The sequence below is a fragment of the Lemur catta genome, chromosome 2 (genome assembly GCF_020740605.2).
Source record: "Lemur catta isolate mLemCat1 chromosome 2, mLemCat1.pri, whole genome shotgun sequence".
In the NCBI taxonomy this organism is placed as follows: domain Eukaryota; kingdom Metazoa; phylum Chordata; class Mammalia; order Primates; family Lemuridae; genus Lemur; species Lemur catta.
In genome coordinates this window covers 41,922,366-41,935,027 of record NC_059129.1, presented here as the reverse complement: position 1 = coordinate 41,935,027, position 12,662 = coordinate 41,922,366, and the positions used below count along the sequence as shown (strand labels likewise).

The 12,662-nt window shown below is 55.1% G+C and overlaps 3 protein-coding genes across 10 annotated transcripts; 2 read left to right on the top strand and 1 right to left on the bottom strand.

The window, feature by feature from the left end:
• The first annotated feature begins 3,054 nt into the window (after positions 1 to 3,054).
• NCR3 (natural cytotoxicity triggering receptor 3) lies at positions 3,055 to 5,225 on the top strand. Its single transcript, XM_045541638.1, has 4 exons — positions 3,055 to 3,356; positions 4,400 to 4,744; positions 4,873 to 4,980; positions 5,120 to 5,225. The coding sequence occupies exons 1-4, from the start codon at positions 3,176 to 3,178 to the stop codon at positions 5,164 to 5,166; spliced, it is 681 nt and encodes a 226-aa protein (XP_045397594.1). The 5' UTR covers positions 3,055 to 3,175; the 3' UTR covers positions 5,167 to 5,225.
• Positions 5,226 to 5,620: 395 nt separating this feature from the next.
• LST1 (leukocyte specific transcript 1) lies at positions 5,621 to 8,095 on the bottom strand. Of its 5 annotated transcripts, none has more exons than XM_045541639.1 (5): positions 7,977 to 8,095; positions 6,944 to 7,064; positions 6,481 to 6,579; positions 6,233 to 6,255; positions 5,621 to 5,856 (listed from the first exon to the last, which is right to left on the bottom strand). In XM_045541639.1, the coding sequence occupies exons 1-5, from the start codon at positions 8,058 to 8,060 to the stop codon at positions 5,701 to 5,703; spliced, it is 483 nt and encodes a 160-aa protein (XP_045397595.1). In that variant the 5' UTR covers positions 8,061 to 8,095; the 3' UTR covers positions 5,621 to 5,700. The 5 variants fall into 5 exon arrangements, with proteins under 5 accessions (XP_045397595.1, XP_045397596.1, XP_045397597.1 ...); XM_045541640.1 differs by having other exon boundaries at positions 6,956 to 7,064; XM_045541641.1 differs by lacking the exon at positions 6,481 to 6,579.
• A 2,430-nt stretch (positions 8,096 to 10,525) lies between these two features.
• On the top strand, positions 10,526 to 12,414 carry LTB (lymphotoxin beta). Of its 4 annotated transcripts, none has more exons than XM_045541633.1 (4): positions 10,526 to 10,720; positions 11,114 to 11,183; positions 11,368 to 11,439; positions 11,814 to 12,414. In XM_045541633.1, exons 1-4 carry the CDS (start codon positions 10,559 to 10,561, stop codon positions 12,266 to 12,268), a joined length of 759 nt encoding a protein of 252 aa, XP_045397589.1. In that variant the 5' UTR covers positions 10,526 to 10,558; the 3' UTR covers positions 12,269 to 12,414. The 4 variants fall into 4 exon arrangements, with proteins under 4 accessions (XP_045397589.1, XP_045397588.1, XP_045397591.1 ...); XM_045541632.1 differs by having other exon boundaries at positions 11,811 to 12,414; XM_045541635.1 differs by lacking the exon at positions 11,114 to 11,183.
• The last annotated feature ends 248 nt before the right edge of the window (positions 12,415 to 12,662 follow it).

Here is a 12,662-nt window from a genome sequence, read left to right as displayed (position 1 = left end):
ATTAATAACCCTGCAATGACCTCTGAGTGTTCAAGAGAAAGGAAGTGTTGCACGTCTCTCACTTTAAATCAAAACCTAGAAATGGGTCTGGCGCCGTGGTTCACACCTGTAATCGCTGCACTTTGGAAGGCTGAGGTGGGAGGATGCCTTGAGGCCAGGAGCTTGAGACCAGTGTGCAGTGGCTATTCACAGGATTGATTGTAGTGTCCTGCAGCCTTGAACTCTCGGCTTCAAGCCATCCTCCCACCTCAGCCTCCAGAGTAGCTGGGACTACAGGCACACACCACTGCACCCAGCATGAATTATGCTAAATTTACTTTGCCTCTGCTCTATAAATGGAACAACAAAGCCTGGATGACAGCACATCTGTTTACAGCATGGCTTAGTGAATATTTCAAGCCCACTGTTGAGGCCCACTGCTCAGAAAAGATTCCTTTCAAATTGCTGCTGCTCATTGACAATGCACCTGGTCACCCAAGAGCTCTGATGGAGATGTACGAGGAGAAGAATGTTGTTTTCATGCCTGCTGACACAACATCCATTCTGCAGCCCATGGATCAAGGAGTAATTTTGACTTTCAAGTCTTACTGTTTAAGAAATACATTTTGTAAGGCTATAGCTGCCATAGCTCGTGATCGCTCTGATGGGTCTGGGCAAAGTAAAGTGAAAACCTTCTGGAAAGGATTCACCATTCCAGATGCCATTAAGAACACCTGTGATTCATGGAAGGAGGCCAAAATATCAACATTAACAGGAGTTTTGGAAAAAGTTGATTCTAATTCTCATGGATGACTTTGAGGGTCTTCAATAGAGGAAGTAACTACAGAAATAGCAGGAGAACGTGAATTAAAAGTGGAGCCTGAAGATGTGACTCAGTTGCTGCAATCTCATGATAAAACTTGAACAGATGACAAGTGGCTCCTTCTGGATGAGCAAAGAAAGTGGTTTCTTCTTTTTTTTTTGTCTTTGAGGCAAGGCCTTGCTCTGTCGCCTGGGCTAGAGTGCAGTGCATCAAACAGCATCGCAGCTACGGAGAAATCTTTTGTGAAAGGAAGAGTCAATCGATGCGGCAAACTTGGTTGTTTTATTTTAAGAAATTGCCACTGGGTGTGGTGGCATGTCTATAATCTCAGCCACTCTGGAGGCTGAGGTGGGAGGATCACTTGAGTCCAGGAGTTTGAGACCAGCCTGGACAACATAGCAAGATGCTGTCTCAAAAAAAAAAGAAAAGAAAAGAAAAGAAAAGAAATTGCCACGGCCAACCCAACCTTCAGCAACCACCACCCCATCAGTCAGCAGCCATCAACATCAAGGCAAGACCCTCCACCAGCAAAAAAATTAGAACTTATGGAGACTCAGATGATCCTTAGCATTGTTTAGCAATAAAATATTTTAAAATTAAGGTATGTACACTTTTTAGACATAAGGCTATTGCACACTTAATAGACTACAGTATAGTGAAACATAACTTTTTTGTTTTTTTTGTTTTTTTTTTTTGAGACAGAGTCTCACTTTGTTGCCCGGGCTAGAGTGAGTGCCGTGGCATCAGCCTAGCTCACAGCAACCCCAACTCCTGGGCTTAAGTGATCCTACTGCCTCAGCCTCCCGAGTAGCTGGGACTACAGGCATGCGGCACCATGCCCGGCTAATTTTTTTTTCTATATATATTTTTAGTTGTCCAGATAATTTTTATTTCTATTTTTAGTAGAGATGGGGTCTCGCTCAGGCTGGTCTCGAACTCCTGACCTTGAGTGATCCACCCGCCTCGGCCTCCCAGAGTGCTAGGATTACAGGCGTGAGTCACTGCACCCGGCCAACTTTTTTGTTTTTGAAACAGGGTCTCACTCTGTTGCCAGGGCTACAGTGCAGTGGCGTCATCATAGCTCATTGGAACCTCAAACTCCTGGGCTTCAGCGATCCTCCTGCCCTAGCCTCCTGGTAGCTGAAATTATAGGTGCATGCCACCACACCTGGATAATTTTTCTATTTTTTATAGAGACAGGGTCTTGCTCTTGCTCAGGCTGGTCTTAAATTCCTGACCTCAAGCGATCCTCCTGCCTGGGCCTCCCAAAGTGCTAGGATTGAAACATAACTTTTGTATGCACTGGGAAACCAAAAATATCTGTGACTCACTTTATCGTGATATTCACTTTATTGCAGTGGTCTGGAACTGAACACAAAATATCTCTGTATAACCTTGGAGTTATGTATAATGCATTTTGTGTCTTTCATTTGTTTGTGTAAAAACACATGCTCTGTAGGTTCTCAATAAATGTGAGTTAAATGGTGAATAAAATATAAATGAGTGGATTTCCAATGGGTGATAAGTCCCCGTGGAAGGCACTAGATAAAGCTGACCTCTGCTAGGGTGTATTCCTTTAATGGAAATCTGAATATGAATGGGTCCAAACTTCTCTGTCAGCTGCACTCACTTCTCTGCCAAACCACCCAAGCCAACACCATCAAAGTATAGCCTGGCCAGCCAGTAGTCCCAGCTACTCTGGACGCTGAGGCAGAAGAATTGCTTGAGCCCAGGAGGTGGAGGTTACAGTGAGTTATGATCAAGCCACTGCACTCCAGCCTGAGTAACAAAGTGAAACCCCATTTCTAAAAAAATAAAAAAGTTAAAAAAGTTAAAAAAAAAACAAAAACAACACTATCAAAGTAAAACAGGGTGATTGCTAAGCAAATACAGCTTCCAGACATAATCTGTAGTAACCCCCACCCCAGCTCCCATCAATCTGCTTCCTCCTCCTAATCCTCTCATTACAGAAATTCTGGAGCAGTCCTGGAGGGTCTGCTGGGGGAGGGTCAGACTCCAGGAAGGAAGGGGTAGCATGGGCCTGGGCACTGGTGGGCAATGGGGCGGGGGAAGTAGGTTAGCTTCTGGGCCCAGAAGGGCTCCTGGAAGCTTACTCTGGGTAAAGGGCTGGTTTTCTCGAACCTCGGAAGGAACCACATCCTGGTCTCACCCACTCTTCCACCCACCCACCGTTGGGTTAGCGGCCATCTCAGGCCCCTTCCCTCCCTGCCTCACACACTTCGGCAACTTGCCCACAAGCTGGCCCCTTTTGCCCCCTAGACACCCAGACATCTGCATCAGCAGATCCTCTCTCCTCAGGGAGGCATGCATTTGATGCTCCAGGTCCCTGGCAGTTGAGGTCCTTGGCAAGTGATGTGTGAGTCCCACGTGTCACCGGAAGCTCCCCACCCCCATCTGGTGACCAAAGGCCTGGCCACAAGTAGTGGGTCATTCCTTCTTCACCCAGACTTACAGCTCAAGTCCCCCTTGTCAACTGGGACATCCTCCAACATGGCCTGGACGCTGTTGCTCATCTTGATCACGGCCTATCCAGGTGACAGGGCAGGCACTCAGGACCCCAAGGGGTGTGGGGCCGGCAGGAGGGAGATCGGGGAGGCTGGACTAGATGCCTCAGGGCACAGGGTTGGTGGGGGCTGAACGCTGAGGCTTATTATCTAGGGTCTAGATATAAAGGCTGCCCGGAAAGTATCCAGCCATGTAACAGTTCTCGTTATATTAACAATGGCTGGATGTTTTCTGGACAGCCTTAGTGTAATGAGGAGTTTGAGAGACCCAATTACATCTAAGGTAAATTTCTTAGTGAAACTGTTTTTAATGGACTGAGTGACCTTAACTGTGAGGCATTTTCATTAACTAAACACAGAGGTTCTCAAAATGTGGATTCCTGGGAACCTGGGGCAATTCTCAGGCCTCACTCCAGACCCACCGAATCAAACCTGTGGGGTGGGCCCAGGAATTTGTCTTAACAAGCACTGCAGGTAATTTCCATACACCCTCAGGTTTGAGAATGACTGAGATAGAATGACTAGCGAATTTATCCAGGTAGAGAATTTAATTAGGAATTTTAATATTTGGTTTAATTCATCAAAATGGATGAGTTAAATAGGAATCTCAACCAATTAAAGCCATGTCTTCACTGGAGATTTGATAAGTTCATGCTCTTCAACAAAAAACAAGAGCAAGAATGGCTTCCCATAGAATGCCGTTGGCACTAAAACAATACCTGGAATAAAACAATTAGTGATGTTAGCTAACTAGGCTGCCACATTCATGACAGAGCTTCAGCTTCACTGTGACTGGTTAAATTTCAGCTAGGCAAGTTAGTAGTGGACACAGCTGGAGGATGATGGCAGAGGGTGAGGGTGAGAGTTGGTATGGGGAAGAATTTGAAAAATGATCCAATAAGCAATGTTAAGAAATTAGATTGGCAAAGAGGACAGGGTTTGACGAGGCCCCACAGTGTTGGTCCCTGTGCACCCGTGCATGGAGACAGCTGGGATATTCTGCTCCAAGCTCTCTTGTCTTTTTCCTTTGGAGTAACTGGGGAGGTGGTTTTCCTTTCCTCTCTGCCCCCAGGATCCTGTGCTCTCTGGGTGTCCCAGCCCCCTGAAATTCGTACTCAGGAAGGATCCCCCGCCTTCCTGCCCTGCTCCTTCAATGCTGGCCGAGGGAGACTGGCCATTGGCTCTGTCACGTGGTTCCGAGACAAGGTGGCGCCAGGGAAGGAGGTGAGGAACGAGACCCCAGAGTTCAGGGGCCGCCTGGCCCCGCTTGCCTCTTCCCGCTTCCTCTGTGACCACCAGGCTGAGCTGTACATCTGGGACACCCGAGGTCATGACGCTGGTGTCTACGTGTGCAATGTGGAGGTGCTGGGCCTGGGAGTCGGGACAGGGAATGGGACTCGGCTGGTGGTGGAGAAAGGTGAGGCACTGGGAGGCGATGTCTCCTCGGCAATGTCCCTGGGAGTCAGGGATCCTCCCCTGAGGCCCCCTGCCCTCTGCCCCTCCTGAGCCTGTGCAAGCCCCTTCCTCTCCAACACCCCCATGCAGGACCTCCTCAGCTAGGCGCCGGCACAGCCCTCCTCCTTCGGGCTGGACTCTGTGCCTTCAGCCTTCTGTCTGTGGCCATGGGCAGCACCCTCTACTACCAGGGCAAATGTGAGTGCAGCAGCCGGGGCAAGGGTGGATGGGTTGGGAGGGGCAGTAGGAGGGCTGGAGAAGTGGGGATGGAGACCAAGAAGAGAAGGAGAGCTTTGGGGTGGTGGCACAGAGCGGCCCCTGTTCTCTCTTTGACCAGGCCACTGTCACATGGGAACACACTGCCACTCCTTGGACGGCCTCTGAGGAGTCATTCCAGATACCAGTGATCCCCAGCCCTCTTCAAAAGACCCCAATAAATCCCTCTTTGCCACTACTAACTCTTCCTTATGAGTCTGCTGGACTTCCTTCTCCGTTCTCCAGATGTCCAGTGTGCCTGGCTCTGGGTCCCCTGCTCTTAACTCCTCCCACTGAGTCTGGCCTGCAGTGTTCCAAGGAGGGAGCTTCCCAGGCCCAGGAGGCTGAGCCCGATTCTCCTGAGAAATGGGGATTATCAGATCTGATTATTCCTACTTGTGGACTGCCGTTTCTTGCCAGGCCCACAAATACTCTTTTCTGGCCCTTGGAGAAGCTCCAGCCTTATTCACCCCATAAATCTCTACTTGACCCCAGAGTGGGTGGGAGGGGAGCCACGTGAGTTTTGATGATGGTCATTTTGAATGGGGGCTCGAGCTGGACTGAGAGGACTGACACACAGAGGTGGGGGACCACAGTCTTTACTGGGTGAACAACAGGATGACCCTGACCACCTGCCTGGGTCGAGGGAGGTGTCTGGGGTGCTCAGGTGGGTTTTTTATTGGCAATGCAGGCATAGTCGGCACTGGGGTCCGCCTTGGTGCCTTCCTCGTCTCTACCCCGGAGGTCGGGTCCCGCGCTGCTGGGCACTGGCAGCCTCTGCAGAGATGCATAGTGGAGCTCCTGCTCCGAGAGCTGGGCCTGGGCCGGGCCAGAGGGGCCATGAGAGGAGCCACCCCCATCCCTCCCTGCAGTTCTGCCCCCGCCTCCCGTCTTTGGTACCTCCCTGCCTCTCCCCCCTTCTGCCCCCCACCGGCCTGGGCCCCCTGTTCCTTTCTCTCATTGCTCTTGCTCTTTGTCTCTCACTCTTATCTCCTCTCTCCTACCTTTTCTCTCGGCTTCTCTCTCTCCTTTTCTCCACGTCTCTCTTTCTCGCCCTTAATTCTCTGCCTTTCTCATGCTCTGGCCTTTTCTCTCCTTGTCCCCTGGCCCCAGCCTCTCCCCCGGCTCTCAGTGGGCCTGTCCCCGCCACCCTCTGGCCCTCTCTTGCCCTCCCCTTCCCTGCCCCCAGACTCACCCAGCTCCTCTCCAGCCTCTTCACTGGAAGAAAAGCAGCAGTTTAGCACCGCGGGCTCTGTGCGGCTCCCACCCTGGGCCGCCCCTGCCACTTCCCCGCTTCCCACGGCCAGAGCCCTGGCCTCTCTCCTCTCCCACCCGACTCCCCCTTCTTCCTCGCCCAGGGCCTGTCAGGACCCACGGGGAGGCAGCAGGAAAGGGGTGGTGCCGAGGGGCCCTGCTGGGGGGCACGAGGGGTGCGGGGCTCACCTCTGCGATGGAGCCGGCACAGGCAGGTGCACAGGAGGACGGCGACCAGCAGCAGGAGCGCCCCCAGCCCCAAGCCCCCGTAGAGGTAGTGGCAACACTCTGTGGGGCAGAGGGCCACGTCTCTCTCCCTCCCAGCCCAGCCAGCCGCTGGTTGGAGCGGGTTTCTCCCATCCCCTGTCCAACACGTTCAGAGGCAGGAAAATATACTCCCAGAGCCTCTTCACCCCAGACCCGCCACAGGTGTCTCCCTCATCAGCTTCCTCGCCTCACGTCTGAGACCGCTCACCCCTCAGAGGCCTCCCGCCACAAGCCCTGCTGTTTCTGGGCCTCCCGAGAAGTCCCTGCCCCTCCTGCACCGGCTGCCCGAGGCCCTGACTCCCGGTCACGAAGCGCGCAGGCCGCTGCGCACCCGTTGCTCCCTGAGCACCAGCCGCCTGTGCAGAAGCGAGGGGCCCTTACTCACTCTCGTCCTTACCAGCTGACATCAGGTCGGGAGCAAGGACTGGCCTGGAGGTCAGGAACCCTAGGCCCTGCTCTTTTTGGCTAAATGGCCGGGGGCTAGTCACGTGCCTCCAGTTCCTTATCTGTAAAGCGAGGGGCCCTCTGTTGCCATCTCCTGGGCTGAGGAGCCTCACCTATGTGGCAACCCTGAGCTGGGCACTTTCCATTGGTCACCGCTAGTCCCCACGACAATGTAGGATGTTTTGGTGCCCACTGCCCAGGTGAGGACCCAAGACTCAAGCCTGGACTTTACTAGGCCATCCATCCCAGAAGGCTGGAGCTGGGTTCAAGGCCAGTTCTGTCCAGCTCCAGAGCCCACCCCCTTCCCTCCGCCCTGGGCTGACCAGGTGGCTTGGGGGGCACCTCCAGCACTGGGTGGGTGCTGGTGAGGGGCTGATGGAGGGGGAGGAAGGAGCTGGGTCTGGGTGGGTGTGGACGCAGGGGAAAAATAAGGAAGGTGGTTTCGGGTGTCCGGCGGTTGGGCCACTCCCTCAGCCCCAGAGAGTGGAGCCCACTGGGCTGGCGTGAGGACCTGCTTCCCACAGGCAGATGGTGCTGGGGCTGAAGTGGGGCATGGAGGATGGTCTGGGGCCCCATAACTTCCCCTCAGGGACTTCCTGTCCTCCAACCACTGGTTCCTGTTTGAGGGCAAGGAGGGGGGCTGCTGACTTTGCCCGAGAGCCAGATACATTGAGTACGGTCTGGAAACTGAGGTCCTCAGGGTTTAAGAGGAATGCCAGGGGTGGGGGGCAGGATCCCAGAGGGAGGAGAGAGCTGAAGTGGCCGTAAGGGCTGTGCAATCAGAAGTGGATTGTTTTCAATTTCTTTGGGGAGCACCTACCCAAAGGCTGGACAGAGGATTCCTCTATGGCGCAGAGAACCTCAAACCCATACTCTCTCTCCCTTCGTCTTAGCCTCACCTCACTCTAGGGTGTGACTGCCCTTCCCTGCATGGTGTCCCCCCACACCAGCGCCCCTGCCCACTCCCAGCTTACCCAGAGCCTGTGGCCTGCAGGGTGGACAGACTCCAGACTGGCCAGAGCTGCCTGTCTGGAGAGAAGTGTTGCCACCTCAGACATTCCTGCCCCTCCCCTGGCTTTAACTTCTCCCCAGCATTGGTGGGAGAGGAAGTTCGGCTTGAGGGTTAGGGTTACAAAATGTTTCCTTTCAGGCTCCTGGGACTATAACAGGGGCTGTCATCCCCCTCAGCTCCAGCCAGCCTCCTTTTTTTTTGAGACAGAGTCTTGCTCTGTTGCCCAGGCTAGAGTGCCGTGGCATCAGCCTAGCTCACAGCAACCTCAAACTCCTGGGCTCAAGTGATCCTCCTGCCTCAGCCTCCCGAGTAGCTGGGACTACAGGCGTGCGCCACCATATCTGGCTAATTTTTCTGTTTTTAGTAGACATGGTGTCTCGTTCTTGCTCAGGCTGGTCTTGAACTCCTGTTCTCAAGCCATCCTCCTGCCTCGGCCTCCCAGAGTCCTAGGGAGGAGCTGCCGCGCCCGGCCTTCCAGCCATCCTCTTGATCCTGCCAGTAGTCAGCGAATGTTCACCTCCTCCAGGTGCCTTCCCTGATAAACTTTTTTCTATTACCCCTCACACCGCATCTGCTGAGAGCTCCTGATCTCAGTGTATGTGTGTGACATACATTCCCTGGCTCCCGCATCAGCCTGGGAGCTCTGGTGCATTTGGGGTGACTTGCCTGGAGTTCTGCAGCTGTGTGCAGCAGGATGCTTGGCTGGCTGATTAACAAACAAGAGAGTCAGTGGCAGCCAGACTAGATTTACATGGGCACTGCCCGTAGATCTAGGGCAGAAAGTTGGTGACAAGTTGGTGTTGGGAAAGGAGGAGTTGGCAATCCAGGTACACTTCCTATAGGAGGCAGCACAGAAGCAAGTGAAGGCAGTGGTCTGAGACCCTCTGGACTGAGACCTGGGTGAAGGCCTCTTAGTGGCACTGGTTGGAGAGGGAGATGGGTGCTGGAGGATTGCACACCCAGTCCTTGAGGAGGGTGAAGACCGGGGAGCTCATGCGCAGGCATGGGGTGAGGAGATCCGGTGCCTGAGTGCATATTCATTTGCATTTCCCTCTCCAAATTCAGGAACTTTCTGCTACTTCCTCCCCACCCCTCATCCTCAGTGTTTCCCATGCAGAACAATAAAACAACAGTTAGGGGTTTTTTTGTTTTGTTTTTACATTTTATTATTAAAAAGTTCAAACATAGGGAGAAATTGAAAGAAAGACTTGTACAGTGAACATACTCCTGCCACCTAGATTCTACAATTAACATTTTTATTTGCTTTATCACATATCTATCAATTCATCTCATTTTGTAATATCTTTCCAAGTGCAAACATCAGTACGTTTCGAATCTAAACCCTTCAGAAGCTTATTGACTGAAGTTCAGGATTTGTTTCCCCATTTCTCTGTCGGCCAGAGGAAGGCAAAATTTACATACAGTAAAATGCACAAATGTCAAGTCAGTACTCGGTTTTAAAATTGCTTTGTCATCAAGGCTCTGGAGCCAGAGTGCCTGGGTTCAAATCCTGGCTCTGCCACTTGCTTGTGATCGCCACAAGTTTCTTAACCTCTCTGTGCCTCAGTTTCCTCTTAGGATTTTTGCTAGGATTAGAAGAATTATTAAAGTGTGTAGATCAGTGGCATGTGCATGCTAAGTATTATAATTATCATCATGAGACACACAGAGATGCCATCAAGAAGGGGAGATCACCAGGGTCACCTCCAACTTCCTTAGACCTGGTCTTTCTTCCCTCAGCTCCTCCTGTGCTGCCCACTTCTACCGTTCATTTGGTCCCTGCGGCTTTGGTTGCTCTTGCACTCATCTGTCCTTTCTTCCACTTATTCCTAAACGGTTTGTAAGCACCCACTAAGGGGTGGGGCCTATTCCAGGCTGCGAAGCTCCTCTCGAGGGTGGGTTGTGCCTCATCCTCCCGTCTTCACTCTTAGTGGCAAGGGAGGGAGGCTCCATTTCCATCCCGCCTCAGTGAGCCGCAGTCAGTGGTGAGGCTGAGGCTGAATTCTGCCTTTCTCACCTTGCACAGGGGGCTGGAGGCCTGCAAGGAGTGGGAAGAGGTGGGGACCGGTTCTCCTCAGGGACCCAGCCATCCATTCCTCAAGATCCCAGTCCTTGTCCTCTCACTCCAGCCCTTGACCTCTGAGATGTGGACCAGCTCTCCCTCCAAGACCTACCTCTGGGGCGTAGAAAAATGCAGACCACATTGGAAACCTGGAGGTCTGTGCTCTCACTACAGCCTTGCTGCCTGGTTTTCTGCAAGCTACCTTCCCTCCCTGGGCCTCAGTTTCCCTCCCTGCTGAGCCAGATCTCTAAGGCTCCCTGAAGTTCTACCCTGACAGCCTGTTTCTCTACCCCAACTCCTTCCCCAGTTCAGAGAACCCAGGCATCCAGCTGCCCCACCCCGGCTCTGGGTAAACAGGAAGCTGGGTGAGGGGAGCAGGGGTGTGTGGAAAGTCCCAGCCAGGTGTGTGGGTCTACAGGGACTAGGTGGCCCCACCCCTGAGGTATGAAAGCCCCCTGCCCTGGCCCTGGTTCAGAGTCTCAATGGGGGCACTGAGGCTGGAGGGCAGGGGTGGAAGGCCCCAGGGGAGGGGCTCCCTCCTGCTGGCTGTGGCAGGAGCCACTTTCCTGGTGACCCTGTTGCTGGCGGTGCCTATCACTGTCCTGGCCGTGCTGGCCTTAGTGCCCCAGGATCAGGGAGGTCCGGTGAGTGGCTGCAGCAGGCCCTGGCGGAGGGCCCATCTTGCCAACGCTCACCTCCCTCTGGCTTTGCCTGTGGTCTTTTGCCTCATCTGTCTCAGCTGGCTCGGCTGTCCCTGGCGGGGATGTTTTGTCTCTTTGCTGACTCTTTTTCCGTGTTCCTGTGATGTTGTGTCCTGCTGTCTCCAAGCCCCTTCTGTCTCCTCTCCTCTTCCTAAGACACATCTGTCTCTCTGCCAAAGCTCCTGTGCCTTGCTTGCTTTCCCTTCTATGGAGATGTGTTCTGGGGCTGGTGCTGCTGGGAGAAGCCCCAGGCCCGGAGCTTGGGTCCATTTTGGGAGGGGTGGTGCTAACATTAGCGGAATGTGAAGTCTGGGCACGGTAACCCCACCCAACCAGGTAACAGAGACTGCTGACCCTGGGGCACAGGCCCAGCAAGGACCCCAGCAAGGACCCCGGCAAGGGCCCGGTAAGAGCAGACCGTGTCCCCTTCCCGGCTCCAGCCCCTCAGGGACTTCCGGCTCCCGTCGGCGTCGCTGACACCCTCTTCCTTTAGGAATGCAGGCGCCCCTCCCTGGGCATTGGCACCGTGCCCTCTCGGGGCACGCACGGGTGCAGCCTGCCCCCAGTCACGAACTCTTTGCCCCTTCCAGGATTTCGGGAGCTGCCGGAGGAGGAGCCAGAAACAGACCTCAGTCCCCGGCTCCCGGCCGCCCATCTCATCGGTAAGGGTCGCACAGGGGTGCCGGGTCGGGTCGCCCACAGGGTCCCTTGGTTCGGTCACTCCAGCGCTACGTTTCCCAGCCGCTTCGCCGCCTCTCACCCCTAAAGTGCCCCCTTCCGCTCGTCCCCCCATTGTAGCTTCTTCCCCCTCCGGAGCAGGCAAGCCCAGCCTGGAGGTCCCCGCCACAGGCTCTGCACCCCGCCTCCAGGCGCCCCCAACTCATACTCATTCCATAGCGGGCGCCGTCACCCCTGCCCCGGCCCGGCTCGGTTCCCGCCGGCGGCTGAGGGCCGCCGCCCTCGCGGAGGTCCCGAGCCCGGGTCGCCGCCCTCGGGACCGCACTCCCCAAGAGCCCCCCGGCCCCTTTCTCAGCAGGCGCTCGGATGACGGGGCAGGGGCCAGGCTGGGAGGCGACGAAGGAAGAGGCGTTTCTGAGGAGCGGGACGCGGTTCTCGGACGCCGAGGGGCTGGCGCTCCCGCGGGACGGCCTCTACTACCTCTACTGTCACGTCGGCTACCGGGGCCGGGCGCCCCCTGCCGGCGGGGGCCCCCGGGGCCGCCCGGTCACGCTGCGCAGCTCGCTGTACCGGGCGGGGGGCGCCTACGGGCCGGGCGCGGCCGAGCTGCTGCTGGAGGGCGCCGAGACCGTGACCCCGGTGCCGGCCCCCGCCGGGAGGCAAGGGTACGGGCCCCTGTGGTACGCGAGCGTGGGGTTCGGCGGCCTGGTGCGGCTCCGCGGGGGCGAGCGGGTGTACGTCAACATCAGCCGCCCCGACATGGTGGACTACGGGAGGGGGAAGACCTTCTTCGGGGCGGTGATGGTGGGGTGAGGGCCGCCCGCGTCCCCGCGCAAACGCCTGCACGGTGCGAGTGCGAGGACGCCGGGGCCCGGGCACATGCAGGAGCCTGGAAGCTGACTTCGAGGCGGTTGAAAATAAAGAATGCAAAGCTTCAGCGCCGCTGGTGCAGATGCTGAGATGCTGGCGTGTCTTAATTCAGCGCGACTGCGAAGGTGTGCGTTAAACAGTCTCCGTATTTTTCCGGTTGCTTGAAAAAATTCATGACACTGGGTATGGCCGTTGTTCCCAAGAATGGTGGTCTGCCTGTCCCCCCACCCCCGCCGCTGAACCGCCAGGCCCCAGCATTAATTAGTCCAACCAGAGGGTAGTGGGAAGGGGATCCTCTCAAACCCCGAAACATCACCAGGGCCACGTGGTCTCCGCC

Bases quoted from the DNA above. Each gene is read 5' to 3' on its own strand.
- LTB (XM_045541632.1), top strand. From the start codon at position 10,559: ATGGGGGCACTGAGGCTGGAGGGCAGGGGTGGAAGGCCCCAGGGGAGG. The intron at 10,721-11,113 runs GTGAGTGGCTGC...CCACCCAACCAG, and splicing joins CCCAGGATCAGGGAGGTCCG to GTAACAGAGACTGCTGACCC. The intron at 11,184-11,367 runs GTAAGAGCAGAC...TGCCCCTTCCAG, and splicing joins AGGACCCCGGCAAGGGCCCG to GATTTCGGGAGCTGCCGGAG.
- LST1 (XM_045541639.1), bottom strand. From the start codon at position 8,060: ATGTCTGAGGTGGCAACACTTCTCTCCAGACAGGCAGCTCTGGCCAGT. The intron at 6,580-6,943 runs GTGAGTAAGGGC...TCTGCCCCACAG, and splicing joins GTCAGCTGGTAAGGACGAGA to AGTGTTGCCACTACCTCTAC. The intron at 5,857-6,232 runs GTGAGTCTGGGG...GGCCCGGCCCAG, and splicing joins AGAGGCTGGAGAGGAGCTGG to GCCCAGCTCTCGGAGCAGGA.
- NCR3 (XM_045541638.1), top strand. From the start codon at position 3,176: ATGTGTGAGTCCCACGTGTCACCGGAAGCTCCCCACCCCCATCTGGTG. The intron at 4,745-4,872 runs GTGAGGCACTGG...ACCCCCATGCAG, and splicing joins TCGGCTGGTGGTGGAGAAAG to GACCTCCTCAGCTAGGCGCC. The intron at 4,981-5,119 runs GTGAGTGCAGCA...CTCTTTGACCAG, and splicing joins CCTCTACTACCAGGGCAAAT to GCCACTGTCACATGGGAACA.